Consider the following 21,896-nt stretch of genomic DNA (forward strand, 5'->3'; position numbering starts at 1 on the left):
AGCAAAAGTTAGCAGATATTTCATTTTGATGCTTTAAATTGCTTACTTTGTCTGACTAATAGCCACAAATCCAGTGCTCTATTTTTAAAAACATTAAGAATAAACTCCAGAATCCAGAAGATAATTGACATTATTACATTATAAATAAATTGAATGAATAATTCATTGTTAAAAACATGAGATTAATACGTTCAATGAATAATTCATCTTCAATACAATGGTCAATTTTCCATCATTTTAGAAATAATTAGGATTACTGACATGCTGGGGAGTGGGATTTTCTTTTTTTTTTTGTCCACAGGAAGATAATTGGACCGGACATTTCTAGGGTACATGACAGATTTGTGAGATTTGGTATACAAAGTGTGAGGTATTTATATATTACAGGCACATAAATTGTTCAATAATAAAAACAGTGAATGCTGCTTGTCTTTGTGTGTGATCATGTTGAGGATGGCTGGCTCTTTGCTGGATATTGTTGCCTTTACTGCGCCTCTCTTATAGTCTCCATAATCGGGCCTTTGCGCCTGGCTTTGTCCTGCAACTCATTAGGGAGTCGGAGGAGGAGGAGATGAAGGCTGGGAGTGGATGCGCAGCTGAGAGAGACCTCCCCCATCATTTAGCCTGACGGCATACAGGGCCACATCACGTGACTGGCTGTTTACTGTCGCAGCAAGCGTAGTGCGTCTCCTTGAGTGCATTACAAGATTTCCCTGCCTCCTGTTGTATGAAAAAATTAATCTAGCTTTTAATATAGATTTCACATATTCTTGCTAATAATCCACTTGGTTTTATTTCTTCCGCTGTGTAACATTTTAAACGCAGTGACACGCAGAGCTTGTTTTCCAGTAGGTTCCTTTGTGTGTGCAGCCACATGGGAGACCAGGGGAAAATCACATGCATTTTCCACATGGTGTGTGTGAGAGCACGCAGCAGGCAGTACTCTGGAAGCTGTAGAGGAGTAATGCTGCTGCTGCTGCTGCTGCTGCTGCTGCTGCTGCTGCTGCTGCTGCTGCTGCTGCTGCTGCTGCTGCTGCTGCTGGTCGTGGTGGTGGTGGTGGTGGTGTCGACGGCGGCGTACTCTGCGCTCTGTGTGTCAGGCTCAGTGCTATTCTTAGCCCTCTTCCCTCCCCGTCCCATCCTGCAGTCTGTGGATCAGGTTACCGTACTGTGTGTGCTCTTCATCTATTCCAGCTACACCACACTTTTCAACAGCCCCCCACACCCCCCACCTCCACCCCACCATACATCTCCACACCAGCTCCCTCCCAACCACTACACTCACGCAATGACATGCACTGAAGCAGCCGCCTCTGCTGTCAGGGCCAACATGCTCCAGCACTACAGGGAAATGGTTGTTATTGTTGTTAGTTAGGAACCAGTGGAGTCTAAGTGCAGGAACATCAGGTTATAAATAAATACAGAGACATCTGTTCCTCAGAAGGACCAGTGGTGCAGCCAGCACACTTAACTTGGGATTTCACCAAGGGTTCAGTCAGTGCAGGTGGATATTTAGAAACTGAAAACCTCTGAGCCACAGTTTTTCATTACTAGTGGTTTGTCATGTCCAGGCCTAGAGAGGGTAGTTTAGAAACTTTGCTATGTTTATAATTCACAGAATGTTAAAAATACATTGACCTCCAGCCCTAAAACTAGTACAACTTTCTTGTTAGTGGTTGGGTCCACGTCCTCATTACCAAAGCGCTCCGGGATCGCTGTCGTTTGGTTTTTTTCAAGGGTGCGTAGCTTTTATTGTCCTGTGGATTAACCTAGCAGCAAACCTTAAGCGTTGCAGTGCTAAATGTTGACGTTTATGTTACGAGTGTTTGCTGGGTTAACCACTCGCAAAGGTCCAGTGAAACGCCACTAAAGACGTGGATTGTCTCGTAACAAGACAGGGTACGTTATTGACGTTCAATTGTCTTATGTGAAACCGTTAACGCTGATTTAACAAGTGTTGGTCGTGTTGCTAGTAGCTATTACTTTATTATCCGATTTGGCTCCTCCCGACCACAGATCGTTTACAAGACATTTTTTCTGGTGCTTTTAGGTCAACTTCTTGCATTTTTCACCCTTATGAACGGCAACATTTGGTACTCAATAAAAGCTCCTTCTGGTTTCTTGGTTTGATTGATCCGAGCAATCGTAAATGACGCAAAACAGGCATTTTCAGTGTGTTATAGTGCTTCCTATGACCAGTCACATCTGGCCCTCCATTTGCAGTTCACGTCACAACAAAAGAGTGACGTGACATCATCTGCAAACAACCTATTGACTGTAATTGATTGTTTCAGGTGCACTATTGATCAAGTAGTTGCAATTGTTTGATCATGGGTGAATTGTTAATTGTCAGTATTATAGCAAAGGACATCTCCAAATTAATTATTTGCTGCTTTCCCTGTTTCCCATCCCATCGTAAACTGAATGTTCGACTGGTGCTAGAGTAAAACATTTTATTGATCAAATGTTTTTTCTATTAGTTTATACAATACAATACAGGTGAATCAGTAATGGTTCAATTGTTAGTTGCAGCCCAAATATATTTTGTTTTCTCTTCAGTGTCTTCGCCTTGGATGCTGAATTATTTACGGCATTGCCGACGTTGAGGCTGTGGGAACCAGCCATCCCAAGTGTCCCTGGTGTCACATCTTTCTCGATAGCACTCTCACCCTTTTCTAGTCATGATTTTGCAGTTTGATACTCCGTTTCATTGGAATTAAGTGAGTAAGGTGATTGTTGTTATCACTGTTTTCACTGCACGGGATCCAATGTCAAACTAATCTCAGCTTTAGTCTCTGTGAACTGTAGTAGTCATCAAGGCAGGGTTTGATCTAGGCTTGAAACAGCCCAAGGTTAATGGCAGAGCTTGCGGGGGCTTATGCAGCCCTGAGCTGCTCATGAAACGCAGTGAATGCGAATGCCAAACTGGCGAGAGCCCAAATACCTCTGTAATTATAGTCACACCCTCCTCGCCTCGTCTCTGGACCAGATTGGAGTCCTGTCAGCGTTTGTTTTCTGGTCTGGTCCCAGGCTGTCCATACCGCTTTAATACCCCCAATACACTAGCCTCTTTACACCAACATGTTCACTGTGGGCTGCTCAATTCCCCCTTTCATGCTGCCTGAATGACAGTGCTGCTGCATATTTGCCTTCTGCTGACTAATGATGGACCTCTCTGTGGCCTCGGCTGAGCAGCAGGGCTGCGTGTTGGGAAAACGATACCTGTCAACACTGTGCTATTACTCAGGATCAGCAAAGGTTGCAAAAGTACCTGAAGACACAGAATGTTGGAATCCTTTGAGAAGTCTGGAGTTTTGATTCAGGATAATTTAGTGCTGAAAACAAATCTGACTGAAAGCTGTTTGGAAAGTCAAATGGCATGTGTAACTTTGAGAACATGCCCTGCTGTCTAATAAAGATTAAACCATTTTAATAACGTTGTACTGTTTATATATTCAATCCCAGAAACTAATAATGATTACTTGCACATTGATTGTTTGTTCAATAAATTATTACATGATTGTGAGAGGGTGATCACAGCTTCCCAGAAACCGAGGCGACGTCTTCAAATCACTTATTCTATCTGACTAACAGTCCAAAACCCAAAGCTTTTTCATTCAGATAAGTCGACTGGTCAATTCATGAACATCTTTTCAGTTCTAAAATCATACTTCACCCCGTGGAAAAAACTATACGAAAATCACAGAGAATCACATATTCTGAAAGATAAACTAATATCTAACGGCGCGGGCATTTAAAAGTGTCAACCGCAAAATAGATTGCAACAGCGGCCGTTTCCTCCTCCTTTCTTGCTGTTGATGCCTCTGTCTTGAAGTGCTTTAGCTGCTTAAACTTGTAAGACTTGTGGCTTTCACATAAATCCTGGATGCACCGTGTAATTGCCCCATGTGAAGGTGATGTGTATGTAATGCCAGAACGTGCTGATCTTGATGATAATTGAAGGTCTGCAGTCTGTTCTGATCCATTTAGCTTCAGTGGTTGCGTTTGTGTTTTTTGTATCATGCATAGGCATGGATTGATTATACGCACATGGTAGTTTATTGTGTCACTGTTGCGTGTGCTGTTCGTAGGACTGACATGTTTGGTTCTCAAGTCATTAAGCTCCACATTTTTAGTCCAGGGGCTGCTTGCAACATTACCTTTGTCCTTTGAGTCTGTCGGCCGTAGTTATAATTGCTAGCCTTACATGTACTGCATATAGGATAGTGTGGCGTGTAGCTTAGCCTCATAGGATAACTGCTCTGCAGCCCCTCCCATGGGCACAAAGACCCAAATGCCTACGTACCTAAGTAGTCCATGTACAAGTTCACTGGATGTTTCTGGAAACCTGGCAAGGTGAAATGGGTTGTGAAATTGATGTGTTTTTAAAACCTATGGCAAAGATGCTCACCTTTTGATGGTTCCAGCATCTTCAATGTGGGAATTTACTGCTTTCTTTGCACTGTGGACATGGGGTCCAACAAAACAAAACATAATGAAGATGCCCCTCTTTGGACTTATTCTCTAAGAAAACAGCAAATATCCTCATTTGACAATGATGCTGGAACCAGCAAAAAAAGACAAGCAAAGGATTAATTGATTACTTGTATTTGAATGTAACGGCACTCCTCCGATAGAGGAAACAAGCTTCTGATTGGAAGAAATCCCCAGACTTTTTGTGAAAATGTGTACTGTACTTTTTCGTAAGGTAGGTCACCCCCAGTCCTGATTACTGCGTGAGAAAGTGCAATACAAAAAAACTTTTCTTGGTAAATGAAATCTTTATTGATCGTAGTTGAGTTGTAATTGGATGCATATTGAGTAATGGGGCTGTCCCATTCATTTTGGAGACCTTCACAACTTATCAGTGGCTCTCAGATTTCCTAATATAGATGATACTGTTTGCGGTACTTTCATAGGGCTGAGAGATGCTATTTCTGTGGAATCAGACGCAGTGCTGCTTGTGAGAAAGCATCTAATAAAAGAAGAAGGGAGAGTTCACTGAAGTTGTCCGAGAAAAGGGTCTTGTGACTGAAAATGGTGATCTTCATGTGACGGGATAACTGACACATGCCATGTCAGCTTCGTTGCGCATGTTCAGCTGAGTGTTATGCTTTTTTCGGTTCCGGTAGGCGTCCACAGTGCCCCCATTGACTCTGCTGCGTGTGTTACTACACTGACACAAACCACATCAGAGAAAAGCTTGGTTATACTGATGAGTAGGCCATAGTGACAACAAGCAGGGGGAACGTTTTCCTTGCAGAACTTTAAAGAGTCCCTGTAGCTGTGATTCATGCTGCCTTGTGTAGTTGTTTCCTGCCTGATTTTTAATGTCAGTCTCAAGTAGTGGAATGGAAATTTCAATAAAAATCCCAGATTACTGATCCACTCAACCTACATCCTGAAACACAGCTGAGTGTCACTTTGTAGCAGTCCCGTTTCATATGCTGCCCTCCGCTCCTTTCTGGGGTTAAGTGACCTTTCTGTACTTAGCTCTTGTTTCCTCTGTGATGCAGACTGAAAGCATAGCCTATAAACAGTCTCTGTCAAGAATTGTCATTTAATTGTACCTGCCTTTTCTTGGCCATGTCTGGTGCAACAACACTTGGCCAATCATCCACTCAGACTGCCATGTGGCAATGCTGAAATCCTTCTCATTGCTGCTGTCTTTTGTCTCCAGGTGCATGATGAACTTACTGTGCTGTAGCTGTCAAAGCTAGTCAGGTGCCACACCATGGCCAAACCTGGGAGCGACAGAGATGGAGCCATGGTGGATAAGCAGGCGGGGAAGAAGGTATGTGAGCACAGACACAAAATAGGCCTGAAGATAACACTTGAGAAAGAAGCGTACCAACTGTATATCTGTGTTTATTCACTTTGCAATTTGCAATTCTGATCTACTCTATAGAGATATATAGCACAAAATCAGATCCAAAGCTGAGGCTCAAAATTAAGTCTTTTTAAGTCTAATTAAGATCTCGAAACCAGCTGACCTCATGGTCTATTTAGCAGATGAAGCTCATAGGACATAATCTTCATCAGCAAACGGAGTTCGCCCAGTTCTCATGGAGCTGTAGGTGTTCAAATTTCACGTTTTTTGGAGTGCTTAAGGGATATCTTCTCCATGTTGACGTATAATTTTGGAAACAGCAGTTGAGAAAACGAACTCGCTTCAGGTCCATTCAGTAGCTGTCCAGGGTCCCGAGTCATGTTTGAGTACTTAAGTCAGTCAGCAATATCAATATGTAAATCTTGCATTATTTACCTGAGACAGCAGTCGTAATATTGGACGTTTGGGTTAGTCCGTGTTAACGTGGAGGACAAGGAGATGTACAAATGCCAGGTGGATTGACTTTTTATCGAGATTCGTCTGTTTAGGCAGAGCTGAAATATCTGTTTGTCTGTTTTATGTCTTGGCATATTTTTGCACCTGGTCAGCTCTTGTTTCAACATGATGATAAGATTTTCCTCACAGACATTTGTAAAAATTTCTCTGCATTGTTGTAAGCGCACATGTTACCCACTCACTGGAACACACCGGAAACACATCAAACCCCTTAACTTCACTCTTCAGTGACACGCAGACACACAGGTAGAGAGATAGAGGTGGGTGGGGCAAGCTGCTGTGTGTGCAGTAAGGGCGGGGGGAGCAGATTAAATTAGTTGTTGAGTAAACACTGAAAAAAGGTGGCGAATTAAGTACAATTAAAATGTTGAAATGTATTCTTTCGGAAATTTTCAGTAGACAAATGCACCCCCTCCGACAGCCATACGTGTACACGTTGACATTGATGCTAACGTTGTAACTTTATCAGATGGTATTCACCAGTGAGCTAACACTACGCTTTAACATGTGAGTTGATGGGAGGTTCACTAATGCCACGACACATTGTGAGGAGCACTCACGAATGTTTATTCATGCCTCCCTGTGCGTGTCGATCATAAAACAACGTGTTTAAGTACAAGGTACTTGATGGAATATGTAGCATGTATGAGGGTGTGAGCTTTTTAAAACCCAATCCTCCGAATTGGTATACCGACACCACTTATTTATCATTTTATCCATAAATGAGAGAGGCAGTTATTGTCTGCTTTTATATTTAAGGCAGAAGTGTGTCTCATCCTAATGCTCTTCTACTTTAAACGCTGCCAGACACTTCAGCTTTGCACAGCTGGCACATTGCTTCACTGAGATCAAAGAGGCACCACACTGCAGACATTTTTCCTCCTGCCAGAAATGTATTTTACTGCAGCAAAGTGCAGCTCACTATAATGCTGGTACTAAAAAAGCTTTGTCTGCACATCATGAGTGCAAGAACCCAGTAACAGGAGGTAACCTGATGCAGTGGGTGCCATCACTGGGTGCATATGATGCACTTTTCCTCATCGCCACCCCTGCCATAAGTTTTTTGTTTTCTGAAGAATCCTCTCCATGCACATGCAAAAAAAAATTTTAATTGATGCAGTGAAAAGCAAAGTTACATCCATAAAAATAAATAGCAGCTGCAAGTGGGATGGATCAGATTTAACATTTTCTTTCTTGTGATGTGGGAGTTGTTGTTGTTTTTAGCTTTGTTATAGCCCAGACTTTAGACACCAAAGAAAATGTAACCAACCCAAGTGTGGCAGGACTTGTTTAGCATTGAGCCTCCAGTACTTGTGTTCAGCACTTATAGTTTATTGTGAATCCTCTATTTCATTAAAGTATACCAATAGAGTCTTGTCTCAGTTACTTAACAGTTAGACCGGCAACGCCTCTCTGACTTAAGTGAAGCCATTAATCTAATAATTATTAGTATTTAAAGCTATTTTAGTTTGACTTGCACAAGTGTGAAAATTCTCACGCTGCCACAAGCCGAGTGGCATTAGAATAAACCTCTGACTCTTCTGTATTTCTGTGTGTTAAAAAAACAAACAAACAAAAAAGTCGCTCCTGATCTTTAGCCCTTCACTTGGCGAGGACCCTGCCTTGGGAGTAAGATTTTAGTGAGTCATGCAGGCAAACCGGCTGCCTGCAAGACCCAAACAATATGTTGCAGAGAAACAACACAGCATGTAATATAATCATCTGCACTTTTCTCATGTTAGTGTCATGTTTAAGCAAGCTTTGGTTTCATCTGAAATACGACCTGCAAACTAATTTTGACCCTTTTTTAGCCGAGCTAGCAAACAGACCTTTTTTAATAGCCTCGCCTCAGTTTATTTACCGTCCTGACTGTTTACATATACACATAATTCACAAATGTGGCCACACCTTTGCAGCATTTGACATGCCTGATTTTTGCTTTTTATTTCCTCCTCACCTCAAACAGAGCAAAGACAAGTTGTCCCCTTTCACCAAAACTCCGAAGCTGGACCGGAGTGAATTGCTGGGGAAGGAAGGGAAAGCCAAGTCTTCCATGAAGCGCAAGCTCTCCTTCACTACCAGTCCGCTCCGGACCGAGGAGCGAGACTCTGACACCGGTAAGAACTGTTGCTGCTCCTCCCTGCTCCCCTTTTCAAAAGCCACGCTGTTGGCTGGCTGCCATGTCCTCACACTGCCCCCTGGTGGCCCGTTGTTGAACATTTTCTTAAGGGACTCACGGGCTTGTTCCGGAGCTGGATCCAAATATGACAGTGCTGAGGAAGCTGTGACTGTTGTGTTGAATAACAGCATATAAACAGAGTTGTATGATGAGACTAGAGGGAAAAAAGCGAAAGGGAACATATGAAGCCTTTCTAAATGTAGTTATGTTTGAGTGCTAACTTCGGGGTCCCCCAACCCTTTTGTCACGTAAAAAGTAGATTGCTCTCTCGTTCTTGATATGAATGCATGCAACATTCAAATCCCTTGAAAAGACCAAAACCGACAATGAACTGCTCCCACTAACAAATGTAGCCTGTGCAGCCAAAGCCTGACGTAGCATATTTTTTCTGTGTCACAAAGCTCCATTGTTGCCCAAAATCTATTAAAAACACATCAGTGAGCACCACTGTTGCACAGGGTCACTTGTTCCTTCATTGCTTTGAACATTGATACCGGAGTTTGCACATACATGGTCCTGCTGCTGCAGATATCTCGGGCACTAAATGCATATTAATCTACCGCTGAAAACAGTAGATTAATGCACCTGACAAATGCATGCTTTTTGGATATTACAGATACTCTTTATGAAACAAAACTAGTGGTCACATATTATTCTTGTCCACTGTACATTTGTGACCTGTTCTTAAAGATGTACGTCATCAGTAGAAACCAGTCGGCTTTGGGTTGAGAGCCTGAGAGCTGACAAATGTGTTTGCTTTGGTCTTTTTATGGAATTTGTTGACATTAATATAAAACATAAATGCAAAAATATAGAACAGCATCCTCATCCTTTCAGCCCCAGTACTGTCTGTGCAGCTGTGTGGTGATAACTGCTCTGTTTGAGTTCCTGGTAACTGTCATGCTGAAGATAACTGCTCAGCTTCACACTGGAGACACTGTGAACCTGAAGTCTTAATCTTGCCTCTCTTACCTGTGTAAACAGACTATTGTTCTTCTGTCATTTTACAAGTTTAACTGTATGTTTGGATTAGACTTGAGAACTAAAAATAGGCCAGTTATACAGCCTTGAGGTCCGGTAGATTGACTTTCATCTCCTCTGTAGAGCAACGTTCAACGTGATGATTTTCATTGTGTGGTCCTGCGTCTTTGTAACAGACGAAAACCATCACTTTTGAATTCACCAAGTATAATTTATGTTGCACAGGTTATAAAGCTAAACTAGCACGGAGGGTGGCTTTTCCTTTCAGCAGCCTTTCCCTCCTGCCTCTCAGCTCCTGTGTTGAGCAGCAGCTGTGGGAATAAGGGAAGTAATGACTCCGCTGACCGCCTCGGATCGGATCTTCTCTCCTGTCTCCTGTGTTGCCATGACTCATAATCTGTGCGTGGAGTGCGAGTCTGCCTTTGTGCCTGTCTGTATTTGAGAACATGTGAGATGAGGAGGGTGAGAGAGAGTGAGCGTTAATGCAGTGCTTTCCCACCCTTCCACCCCTCCCACACTCCCCTTGCTTTCCCCTCCCCCTCCCCTTCCCATCCTCTCTGCTTTGCACTGTAGATGACTCAGACCCAGGCCAGTCGAGTGAGACCTGGGGAGAGAGATTAGTGCCTCCCTGCAGGATATACGCAGGTAATCGCTGCAGCCCGATTCTCAGCCCCGTGTCCTCTACGAGTCACGTCACCCACTTTGCGCCACTATGCTGCTATAAACACACATACACACATGCACGTGTGTGTGTTTTCGCCCTGCATCCGCCCCTTTGCAGCTCACGCATGTCTGTGTTTAGTAACCACCGACCGACGGAGACCGGGGGAGGGGGGTTCGAGGAGTGCTGTCTGCACTTGGCTGGCTTAAGAGAATGCTGTCTTTTTTTGTCCTTTTTTCAAACCTCATGCTTGTCATCTGTTTCTCCACGTGCAGATACAAGAGAAGGAGGAAAGCGATGTCACTCTGACAATGAAATTGCTGCTTGAAATGAAATTGGACCCTTTTTGGACTGTACACTAAGATTTTTCTCGTTTTTGTTGCAGATAAAGATGGACCGGACAAGAAGAAGGTGAAAAAGGAGGCTGGGGGCAAGAAGTCCCAGGCCAACCTTTTGTTTGGGTATCCTCTGTCAGAGCGCAAACAGATGGCTCTCCTGATGCAGATGACTGCCAACAGCCCAGGTTTGTGTGCCTGCCCTCTCACTTTCAATCGTCAGGATGCCTCACAGTGTATTTACTGTTGGATGAGTTGTGCTTCCAAACGTTTTGACAAACATGCTCCATAATATTTCAGGCTTGTTTGAGAATAAGGAAATGTCTCATATTTATGTAGCTGCTCAACTGGATGGAAAGGTGCTCTGTGTACTTTCCCAGTGATGTTGTGCTGTTGACATGAAGTACATAACTGGTCCTGAGTAGTTGTAAGACAATGTCAATTAGTACGTACCTGCTGAAAGTACAGACACAAGTAAGCACAGGGTTCCAGTAAAACCAGTGTCAGTGTTGCTCAATTGAATGCCTTGCTTAAAGGAGCAGTTTGACATTTTGGGAGATGAGCTCCTTCGCTTATGCGCTTATGCCATGAGTTGATATCACTTTCATGTCTGTCTGTTCGGTATGAAGCTGGAGTCAGTTAGCTTAGCTTAGACAGTGTAAATATGGTAATTTGTGTGTTTTACAGAGGGTTTTTGTTGTGGGACTGTTACCTTTGGACAGAGCTTTTCTGTATCTATGCTAAACTAAGCTAGCCAGCTGCTGGCTGTAGCTTAACATTTATCGTAGAGATCAGCATGATCCTCATCTAACTCAGCAAGAAAGCAAATAAGCTCATTTCCCTCACTGTTCAACAATGAATACCTACTAAAACACACAATCACATATAAGCACTGTCTTTCAAGTTCCCAGTAAAACCAGTTTCACTGCGGTTACTCACTACAGTACCTTGGACATTAGTGCAGGTAGTTATCTCAGCCTGTGGGAGGCTTTTGCATCAAGCATCAGTTAAGTCATTTTCTCTGCGCCCGCCTGTGTCCAGACTCTACTCCCAGTCACCCCTCACAGACGACCCCTGTGCAGAAGAAAGTCCCCAGCAGTGCCTCGTCTCGACAGAAAGACAAGGTCAATAAGAGGAACGAGCGAGGGGAGACTCCCCTTCACATGGCTGCCATCCGGGGAGACGCTAAGCAAGTTAAAGAGCTCATTAGTATGGGAGCTGATGTCAACGTCAAAGACTTTGCAGGTATGATGCTCCCAGGAGGTGATCATTTAACAGCTTTCATCATGTCTGTATGGAAGCTATTGATAGCATGAAGCTGACTAACAGTTAGACAGACATCTGTGTGCTTGATACTATCATGTGTGCACATGTTTTTTGTTACATGGTTTCATTTTTACTCTCATCTCCCAACAGAAATCTGTAAATATTTCATTTTTATGCAAAATTCTTAAAACTCTTGGGTGTTGCTGTTTTCTGCTGTCACCAGGTTGGACTCCTCTTCATGAAGCCTGTAATCTCGGTTACTACGATGTGGCCAAGGTCTTAATAGCAGCGGGTGCGGAGGTGAACACGCAGGGTCTGGATGACGACACGCCACTTCATGATGCCTCAAGCAGCGGGCATAAAGATGTGAGAGCTTCACGTGAAGTTTGTCCTGCCACAGTGACGTGAATGTAATGTAGACATTAGAGGGATAGTGATATGTCATTTTGACAGCAAAACTGCCTTAATCACAATGTCTGCCTGTACAACTGGTCAAAATGGATAATGGAAGAAAGGTGCATCTCTGTTAATATTTGTGATTGTGTGTGCATTTATTCCCCTTCATTAATCAAATTATAAACTGTTTTCCGCCCCCAGTAGATGATCTCCTAACTCACTCAGTTATTCTTAGCTGTGTTTAGCAGCAGACGGTCAGACTGTATTAAAAGCGTTTGTTTGAATTGAGTGGAAAAGGAAACTGGTAACTTTGAAGTTTTTTGTTTTTGTATGTTTCTCTACAAACGTAATGTTCGTCTTGAGATTCTCGGTCTCACTTCTTGCTCTGTTTTATACAGATCGTGAAACTGCTACTTCGACACGGTGGTAACGCCTTCCAGGCGAACAAGCGCGGCGAGCGCCCGGTGGATGTGGCGGACTCTCAGGAGCTGGAACAGCTATTGAAGGGAGAAGTGCCGCTGTCGGACCAAGACGACAGCTCTTCAGGTATGCAGAGAATGGTGTAGCATTTGACTGACCTCCTGTTTAAAGTCAAATATTAACATGCTAACTTTGACATGACAGAACGTTCGTAGCTGCTGCACCTCAAAGCACAATGTGTTTTTTATTTTAAATGGACCAGATGGGGCTTTAAAATCAAATGTCTACAGTGTGTTCAGGTCTTTACCTATATTTATGGACTGATATGCAGTCACAATTTTGAAAATTTACATGCACTATAAAACATTTTATTGACTGTCCAGGGCTTTTTCCACAAGGGAAAATTAATGACATGATTGAACTTGTCATAGAGAAATAAGTCGTGCGTTGGATACACCATGTCATCTTCAACAGCTGCTTCTGTTTGTATTAAAGTGCTTCATTGACTTTCACTATGTTGTTTTAACACTGATCATCCCCCCTCTGCAGAGTCTGAGGACCCACCGTCTGTCAATCCATCCAGCGTGGATGACAACATGGAAGACTCTGATACTGAAAAGGACTCAGATGGCAAAGCGCCCACAAAAGCATCGTCGTCCGTTCCAGGGCTGGATGAGTATGAGTTCAAGGACGAAGAAGAGGAGGAGGACCTCAGCAAAGCCCTTAATGACAGACACATCCTCCGGAGGGAACTACGGCAGCGGGAGAAGGAGGACAAAGATAGGAATCATGTGGCCGGAAAGCAGAGTGGCAAAGGGGATTCCTCCTCCAAGTCCAAAAAGCAGAAGACGTCCCGTGTCCACTGCAGCTCCGATACCTCCAGCGATGAAATGGAGAGCCTTCCAGAGAAAAGGAACTCCCCCACCTGCTCTCAGAGCTCGGAGGGCGTCAAGGCGGACACGAGATCTAAAAAGGAGAATGCTGAGCAAAAGGAGAAAGGCAAAGTCAAGAGGAAGAGTAAAAGCCAGAATAAAAACAAGGAAAACCAAGAAGACGGGAAAGAGAACAGCAAAACCTTGGTCCTCTCTCTCGCGACTGTGTCTGACAGCACAGAAAAGGGTCGGGAGGAAGACTCCTTCAAGATGTCTTTCAGTCCTAAAGATGACTCATCCGTCCACCTCTTTCATTTGTCATCCATAAAGTCTCCAAAAATGAACCACAGCCTGACTGACAAACAAACACCACTCAAACAGGAAAATACTAAGATGTGCATTTCCATCAGTGACAGCTCATGTCCGGTGGACGGTGTCAAATACAACCACTACACAGACACAGACTACTGCACTGAAGGCTCCAGCACCAAGGGGTGTAAGCACAAGGAAAAGAGCAAACATCAGCAGAAAGACCCCAGCGTAGACGGAGACGACAGTCCTTACAAAGACGGCAGCATAGGAAACAGTATAGACAGCGCTGAAGGTGCCTTACGGAAGACCGACTTAGACGGCAAAGTAGTCAAGAAGCATAAACTTAAACACAAGGAGAAAGACAAACACAGGAGGGAGTACGAGGCAGAGAGGAGCCGCCACAGGCAGAAGGAGGCCAGGAAAGACAGCCACAGGAATTTGGAGTTTGACAGAGAGTTCTGGAAAGAAAATTTTTTCAAAAGTGATGAGACGGATGAATCTCTGCCAGTGAAAAAGGAAGGTGAAGACAATAGCTCACTTCAGAAGACCTCTGACGCCTCTCCTGTCAAAGATGAGAGAAACACGAAGGAGAAACACTCCAGCAGCAAGGAAAAGAGGCCGAGAGAGGAGCGAGAAAAAGACAAGGCGGTGAAAAAAGAGCGGAAGGAGGCTGCTGGTAAAGAGGAGAAGGTAAAGGATTCAAAGCTGAGCGAGCGTGACGAGAAGGTGGACTGCCACGGCTCAGGGCGGATTCCTGAGGAGACGCTGCAGAGCAACAGCATGAAAGAGGAGACGGAGGAGAAACCCATAAGTGGGATCACAGCTGATCAAGAACAGCTGGAGCCCTCTGAGAAGGGCTCACGCGAGAAAACTGACAAGAGGCTCCCAGGAAAGGAGAAGGATTCAGAAAAAATGGAGAAAAGGCATCCTGACAAGGAAAAAAAGGTTAAAGCGGAGCACTCTGACAAAGCCGAGCCACAGAATTCAGTCGATCGTTGGAAGGAAAAAGAAAGAACGGGAGCAATTTCTTCCCACTCGCCTGGCGATAAGAACTACAAAGAGAATGAAAAACTGAAATCTTTATCCACAACAAAAAAGCACGAGGACAGCAGAAAAAATAAAGATAAGTTCGACAAGCGGTCTGACAGGGACAGGCAGGACAGAGAATATGGTGCTGGAGATCACAGGGAGAAGGAACGCACAACCTCTGATAAGAAAGGAAAACCTGCGGAGAAGACCGCAGATCACAGTAAATCTGATCGTTCAAAAGAAAAGGACTGTGACCGCAAAAAGAGGGAGAAAATAAAAGACGGGACTTCCTCGAACCTGAAGTTACTTTTAGAGGAGAAGAAGAGCTATCTGTCCGAGAGCAGCAAGTCCTTATCTACAAAATCAAAGGAGGAAGTTGTGAGAACACCAGAGAAGGATCGTGACCGGAGAGACCGGGACAGAGACTCAGATAAACACAAGGACAAGGATAAAGACCGGCACAAAGACCGCTCCCAGCAGGCCAAAATCAGCAAGGCCAAATCCAGCGAGACAGATGCAGACAAGGCCAAATCAAAAGCCTCGCCGGCAACACGAGACGCCAAGCCCAAAGAGAAAAGGCTTGTGAATGATGACTTAATGCAGACCAGCTTTGAGCGCATGCTCAGTCTGAAGGACCAGGAGATTGAGCAGTGGCATCGCAAACACCTGGAGAAAATCAAGCAAAAAGAGCGGGAAAGGCTTAAACAGAGGCCCCTGGCAGATCCAGGCAAGTCCAAGCCGAAGGACCGAATGAAGACTGAAGCGTGTTTGAGTAAAGAGCTCATTCGCTCTAAAAGCTCTGAAGCCTCCGACGTCCACAGCAGAGATAAACCTCTGAAGGACGGCACCAGCTCCAGAACAGTGTCGCTTGATGGAAAGACTCTGCCCTCTATCAGCGCAAAGGTCATGTCAGCTGTTGAAAACTGTCTGACCAGATCACCCAGACCAGAGAGCGAACGCTGCGGCCTCATGTCCAGGTCCGTGTCCTTGGTTTCTGTCGCTAGCTCGGAGGATTCGTGTCAGGCGACGACATTAACACCCAAACATGTTGAATATGACTCTGACATGAACCTGGAAGCCTCAGACTCTCAACCCGCATTCCTCCAGTCTTCCCTCGTCATTCAAGCCACCAGATCGCCGTCTGTTCACGATAAAGATTGCAACAGTCTTCCAGATGTGCTGCAAAGTAACCGGACGCTGCTGTCCGGCAGACATGAATCACCGTACCTCAGGGCTATTCTGGACGAGGATGCCAACTCATCAACTGAAGGTAAAGCTGTTGAAAATCTGCCAAAACCCAGCCAGCCTACTGAGGAGCCGAAGACAAGAGAGACCTCAGCAGACCCAGAGGAGAGCCTCACGAGCCAGCAATGTATGAATTCAGTTTCTGACTCAGTCACAGAGAGAGAAGGCGCCACTGCTGGTGGTTTAACGCCACAAATGTCAAACAAAGACCCTGAAAGTAAAAACCAGACACTTCCAGAGTGTGGTGGATCTCAACCAGGGTCAACAGAGCAGAAACCTCTTTCCTCTTCTGATCCTCCTGTTGTGAGGGACACCCCGTGTCTGCCAGAGAACTCACAGGCAGAATGTAGCAACAAGGATTCTGATCAGCTATCGATACCTACAGCTTGTCTACCTGCAGAGCCGTCAGCGCTCACAACCACAAAAGCCTTCCAGCAAAGGGAACCACTCGCTGTTTCTGGAATGGAGAGCTTACAGCAGACGGAATCGGGTACCACACATGTTTCTGACCCTAAAGACAAACCTCTGGACAGTGCTGATAGAGCAGAACAAGAGATACAGCAAACTGATACAGAAAGCTTCAGAGCAGAGGGTGCAGGAAGTCCTGTACCGTCCACCAGTTCGCACATTCCCAGCTCCACTTCAGGGGACTCCTTGCCAGGTTTTAGCAAATCGAGCTCGGAGTCTGAATGTACTCAAGAGGACATGGATGTAAACAACCAGGACTGCAAGAAACCGAGAGCTTCCAGTGACGCTGCAGGTGCGTGTCTCGATGCTCAGGTGGAGAAAAGGGACGGTTTGACCCCGGCGCCGTCCTACAGCGCGAGTCCTGAACAGAAGGCTGAGGAGGTGGCCGACGTCCCGCAGAGCTCGGAGAACAACGGAGGTGCTACTGGTTTTGTTCCAGCAGAGAGCGCATCAGTTGAGGGCAGCCTGGCTGCAGAGAGCTCCTCTGAATCTAGACCAGAGGCCAGCTCAGAGCCTATGGAGGTGACCTCTGCCGATGAGAAACCCGAGTCCTCTTCATCTGGAGAGGAGCAGAGTCAAAGCACCATCCAGTCAGCAGCTCAGACCGACTTCAGCAGCAGCGCCTCGGGGAGCTCCTCTCCGCAGTCTGGAGACCGGGATTCTGACTCTTCGGGGGCTAAGGTCAAGATTCACTCTGATGAGGACGTGGACATCCACGTGCCCCACCCACGCAAGAGAAAGATGCCTAAAGTGTCCACCTCCCAGTCAGGCTCCTCCACTCAGCAGGAGAGGGAGAGAGGCCAGCAGTCTCTGGCTGCTATTGTGGACTCCATAAAGCTGGAGGAGATCCAGCCCTACCAGACAGAGAGGGCCAACCCTTACTACGAGTTCCTGCACATCCGGAGGAAGATCGAGGAGAAGCGCAAAGTGTTGTGCAGCGTCACCCCCCAGCCACCACAGTATTATGATGAATATGTGACCTTCAATGGATCCTACCTCTTAGATGGGAACCCACTCAGCAAGCTCTGTATACCAACTGTGAGTTCTTCTTCTTTTGTAAAACTGGGGCAGAGTTTTAGTTTTAACTCTAACCCATAAATTGGCCTGTTCTATTTGTAGGAAACGACTCTTTTACCTAATTTTGCACACATTTTTGTGAGAGTTTGGCGCCGTACTCCAACAGGTTCAAAATAACAATGATGTCTATTATTGACTCTAATTTGATTAATTCAGGCTAATGTTGTGTGTCAAAGGTAAACTCGTACAGTTATTGTAAGACTAATCTGAGATCCTCCTGTCCCTCAGGTCCATTTCATACCGAACCTGCTTGGTTCAGAAACGTAGTTGTGGTGATGCAGGATGACAGTTATATTTCTGAATGTTTGCTCCTCTTGGAAAGTAAAGGAAACAACTGACAATGAACTGAACTACAGTGAGAAAGAGCCCTAATTTATTTGTTTCAGTCTGTTCAGACATCAGCCACATTAGCAGTTTATATAGCGTTGAGCAAATATTGCCAAGAGGAGGGAAAGTAAACTGAACTGACTTAATAAGTATATTCTTCCGATACCGGCACGGTGACTCATCAGACATCACGTTGCAGCGTTGATGATGCGTTTTGAACCGTCTTCCTCTCCACTGTTTGAACAGATCACTCCACCTCCGTCATTACCTGAGCAGCTGAAGGAGATGTTCAAACAGCAGGAGGTGGTCCGCATGAAACTGCGACTGCAGCACAGCATTGAAAGGGTACGTAGCTTTATTCTGGGAGCTCCTTGTTTTGGTTCGGTTGATCACCTCCAGACATTTTATTGCCACTTGTAGCTGCAGAACACATTTTTGGAAACCCTCTCCACATTTTGAAGCTGTGTGCTGCAGACTTTAATGGGGCATCAGTGCTCAAGATACTGACCGCATGTTTTAACGCTACATTTAAGGTCTGAGTCTCAGGATTAATGGCTTGTCTTGTTCCTTCCATCAGGAAAAGCTGATTGTCTCAAACGAACAGGAAGTCTTACGAGTCCATTACCGGGCGGCAAGAACATTGGCCAATCAGACTCTGCCTTTCAGTGCCTGTACAGTTCTGCTGGATGCTGAAGTGTACAACATGCCTCAAGACGTCCAGGTAAGCGTCACGGAGCAGCGGCCCAAAATCACACCTGTGAGGGTCTTCAGCAGCTTCTACACAGTGTGTGGAAACGTTCTGTGTTTGACAGGTTGTTGTCTTTGGTTCACAGAACGATGATGGCAAAACGTCAGTGAGGGACAGATTCAACGCCAGGCAGTTCATGTCCTGGTTACAAGATGTTGATGACAAGTTTGACAAACTGAAGGTAAGATCGCTGCGACTGCTTTCACCGCCCGCCTCCATTTAACTCGAGGTACAATCGTAAAGAAGGACACGCTTTAAACTCAGCGTGGAGCCACGAGTGATCTCCCAAACACTGGTGCTTTAAATGTTTGGATGTTGATTGGTGATGGGAAATATTGGCCAGTCATTACTGGCACATCATACTGGGGAGAAAACGTCTCATCCAGTCCCTGAATCTGCTTATTTGCACTGATTAATTTTGCCCTGGCTAAGTTCTTATTGAAATGCTGTTTACATACCGTTGATATTCTGGAAAGAGGCTGAACACGATCCTTCTGATCACTGTCTTTCTTTTACTCCAGCCATAATCAGCTTGGTGTTGCTGATAGACGGCTTGATTTTACAAGTTTCACTTATTTTACCTCGTACAAAAAGGATTCGTAGATGGCAGGAACGCCAGCCTCCAGCTGCCTGCGCATGAAGTCTGCTGCAGGAAACACATGAAAGGCAAAAAGTCTGAAGTCAGTTCAGAGGAAGCTTTGGACTACAGACGCTAACATCCAGCAGTGCTCGTGTACAAACCACAGCAGCTCGTTAAATGAAGGGACATCCTAGCTGTGTGTGTCTCAGTCAGCACAGGTTTCAGTGGCCTGTTTTGACAACTGTATTAACTGAAAACAGGATCAGTGGAACAAACAGCAGTCTGCAGTGCATGTTGTTCTCTGTGCGAGTAAACTGAGCTTCTGGCAGAGCTGAAAATGTAAACAGTGCAGTCTGTGGCATTCGGTGAACACTTGATCCAGATTATTAGGTTATCCTGTGTCTTTGCGTCACGCTGTGCTTGTTTCTTAAAGTTTGTAGTTTCATAAGAGTTCAATAGAAACGTGGAGATTTTTGTTATCTTGGAAGCAAAGAACGATTGATAATTGATTGTGTTGTGGTCTATTTTAGAGGTTCCCAGCTTTAATTGTGACCAGTTCCACCACTGTATACAGTATATTACAAAACAACTGACTGTCTCTATGCCCATACTGTCCCTGGAAGACCTCCATCATGTCTCCTTTACCGTGTCCATCCTTTGTTTTAGACTGGGAGGGTCCTTTTTACTCTAGTTTTCAGTTATTGCTTTTTTGCAGGCAAAACCTAATTTTCTAAATCTGCCTTTAAACAGCAGTCAGGTGACCATAAATCATGCTCGCTGTGATAACTCCTCTTGTCCATCCTGGCCTTTATGGTGGATTTTGTGTATGTTTTTTTTGGATTCGTCTTTGCGCTTTTTTTGGGACAAATAGACTTTCTTGTACTAAATAAGAACATCTGTTTGGATAAGAGGATAATTTGGAGCCTTTTCCCTCCACAGACGTGTCTTCTAATGAGGCAGCAGCACGAGGCGGCGGCCCTGAACGCCGTGCAGCGTCTGGAGTGGCAGCTCAAACTGCAGGAGCTGGACCCGGCCACCTACAAGTCCACCAGTATCTTCGAGATCCCCGAGTTCTACATCCCGCTCGTGGAGGTCAACGACGACTTTGACCTCACCCCGATATGAGCTGTAGGACAGACGCGCTTTGCCACAGCGGCGGCCACGTTACGGACGCGAGAGGCAGCCCGCACGTTCGAGGAAAAGGAAATGTGTAGCACTTAGAATGCGGCGGTAACACAAAAGAGCACTTAGAAAAGAGACGATTTTACTCCTGAGCTCTGACAGTCCAAAAACGGCACGCCCACCACGAGGAGGGGGGATGGGGACCGACGGTGCCTGGCACAAAACACGGGGGTCCAGGCCACAGATGAAGCCCAGGGAGCAGAGACCAAAAGCTGGGTGGGCGGTGCCGGGAGCTGCAGCACGAAGCAAAGCGTGGACGACGACCACCTGCTACTGCTCCTCATCAAGCAGGGTCACACAACTGAAAGATTTCAATGTTTTCAAAGTGCGTGTTCATACATTGTGTACAGACTGTGCTCTTAATTTTTTAACTTATTTTATACATAAACAATTGTGCATTTGTAAATAGTCATGTAATTATTGTTTTAAACCTGTAAAAACAAAAAATAATAGATATTTTGATTGTAAACTCGTTCTGTCTTATGTTTTAATGGACCAAAGTTGGTTTTTATATCGAGTGTCCTCTTCGTCCGTGATGTTCTTGTTGTTGTTGGCTTAAACTCTTAAGCATGTGTTGGCTTTTGTTGTGTTTTTCGTTTTTACTGTTTCTCTTCCTTCCTCATCTGGAGCTCCACGCCACAGCTGGTGTTTTTTGACTTTGGCAATTAAATGCTGTGCATGTGTTGCGTTGTTTGTACTTTTTCCTAAAAAGCTGTACTGTGGACTTAATTGTGAGGTTTACTGAAGTGTTCCAGCTTTTTTTGCGCCATTGTGTCATGTCCTTTTTGCGGCCTCACTCCTCATGTGTTGTCCATTGTGTCTCAAGCGCATTAAAGTCTGTTGTGGCTTCCAAGGAAAAAAAAAAAAAAAACTAAAAAAAAAACAACAACTTTTAAAGTTTCAATGTGAGATCACAACAACAAAACCTATTTTTTCAACATAATGCCTTTTGAACGATAGTTCTAAAAAATGTCTATTTTAATATTTACTTGTTACATGACTTGTACATATTTGTAATATATAATTGAATAAATTTTATTTGTTGTGAAATTAAAAGTTGGTTTTGGTGTCATTCATCTGAAGGCTGCTCAAGACATTAGAGCTGAAATCAGTTTGTCTTTTATGAAGCAACAACAGCTAATTCACTGGTTTCAGCTTCTCAAATGTGAAGTGTTTTATGTAAATAGAATATTCTGAGTTTTTTTTAGCTCAGACAAAACAAAAGATTGAAAGCTGTTACCTTCAGAAACTGCAGTAAGCGTTCTTCTGATGCAGGATTGTCCTCAGCCAGTAGATGTCGCTGCACTCAGCACTGCACATCCAGTCAGCTTGATGTTAAGTGTGATTAGATGTTTGTGGATAACATCTCAGACTCAGTGATGCAGATTAAGTGAAATAAAGCCACTCAGAAAATAAACCACTGCTGCAGCTTCCTGTGTGTAGTGAGGCTGCAGTCATGCAGGTCAAACGTT

The 21,896-nt window shown here is 44.7% G+C and overlaps 1 protein-coding gene across 2 annotated transcripts in view; it reads left to right on the top strand.

Moving 5' to 3' along the window:
• Window positions 1-21,477, top strand: part of ankrd12 (ankyrin repeat domain 12) — a 34,522-nt gene extending 13,045 nt beyond the window's left edge. The window contains exons 2-13 of one of the 2 annotated variants that reach the window (XM_070974729.1): window positions 5,681-5,794; window positions 8,313-8,463; window positions 10,080-10,151; window positions 10,553-10,690; window positions 11,544-11,747; window positions 11,992-12,134; window positions 12,563-12,710; window positions 13,134-17,548; window positions 18,161-18,259; window positions 18,492-18,635; window positions 18,748-18,843; window positions 20,182-21,477. In XM_070974729.1, coding sequence (XP_070830830.1) covers window positions 5,735-5,794; window positions 8,313-8,463; window positions 10,080-10,151; window positions 10,553-10,690; window positions 11,544-11,747; window positions 11,992-12,134; window positions 12,563-12,710; window positions 13,134-17,548; window positions 18,161-18,259; window positions 18,492-18,635; window positions 18,748-18,843; window positions 20,182-20,367 — 5,856 coding nt within the window. In that variant the 5' untranslated portion in view covers window positions 5,681-5,734 and the 3' untranslated portion in view covers window positions 20,368-21,477. The remainder of the gene's footprint in view (window positions 1-5,680; window positions 5,795-8,312; window positions 8,464-10,079; window positions 10,152-10,552; window positions 10,691-11,543; window positions 11,748-11,991; window positions 12,135-12,562; window positions 12,711-13,133; window positions 17,549-18,160; window positions 18,260-18,491; window positions 18,636-18,747; window positions 18,844-20,181) is intronic. The other variant, XM_070974730.1, reaches the window with a different exon arrangement.
• The last annotated feature ends 419 nt before the right edge of the window (window positions 21,478-21,896 follow it).

Source organism: Chaetodon trifascialis, chromosome 11, assembly GCF_039877785.1.
Source record: "Chaetodon trifascialis isolate fChaTrf1 chromosome 11, fChaTrf1.hap1, whole genome shotgun sequence".
NCBI lineage: Eukaryota > Metazoa > Chordata > Actinopteri > Chaetodontiformes > Chaetodontidae > Chaetodon > Chaetodon trifascialis.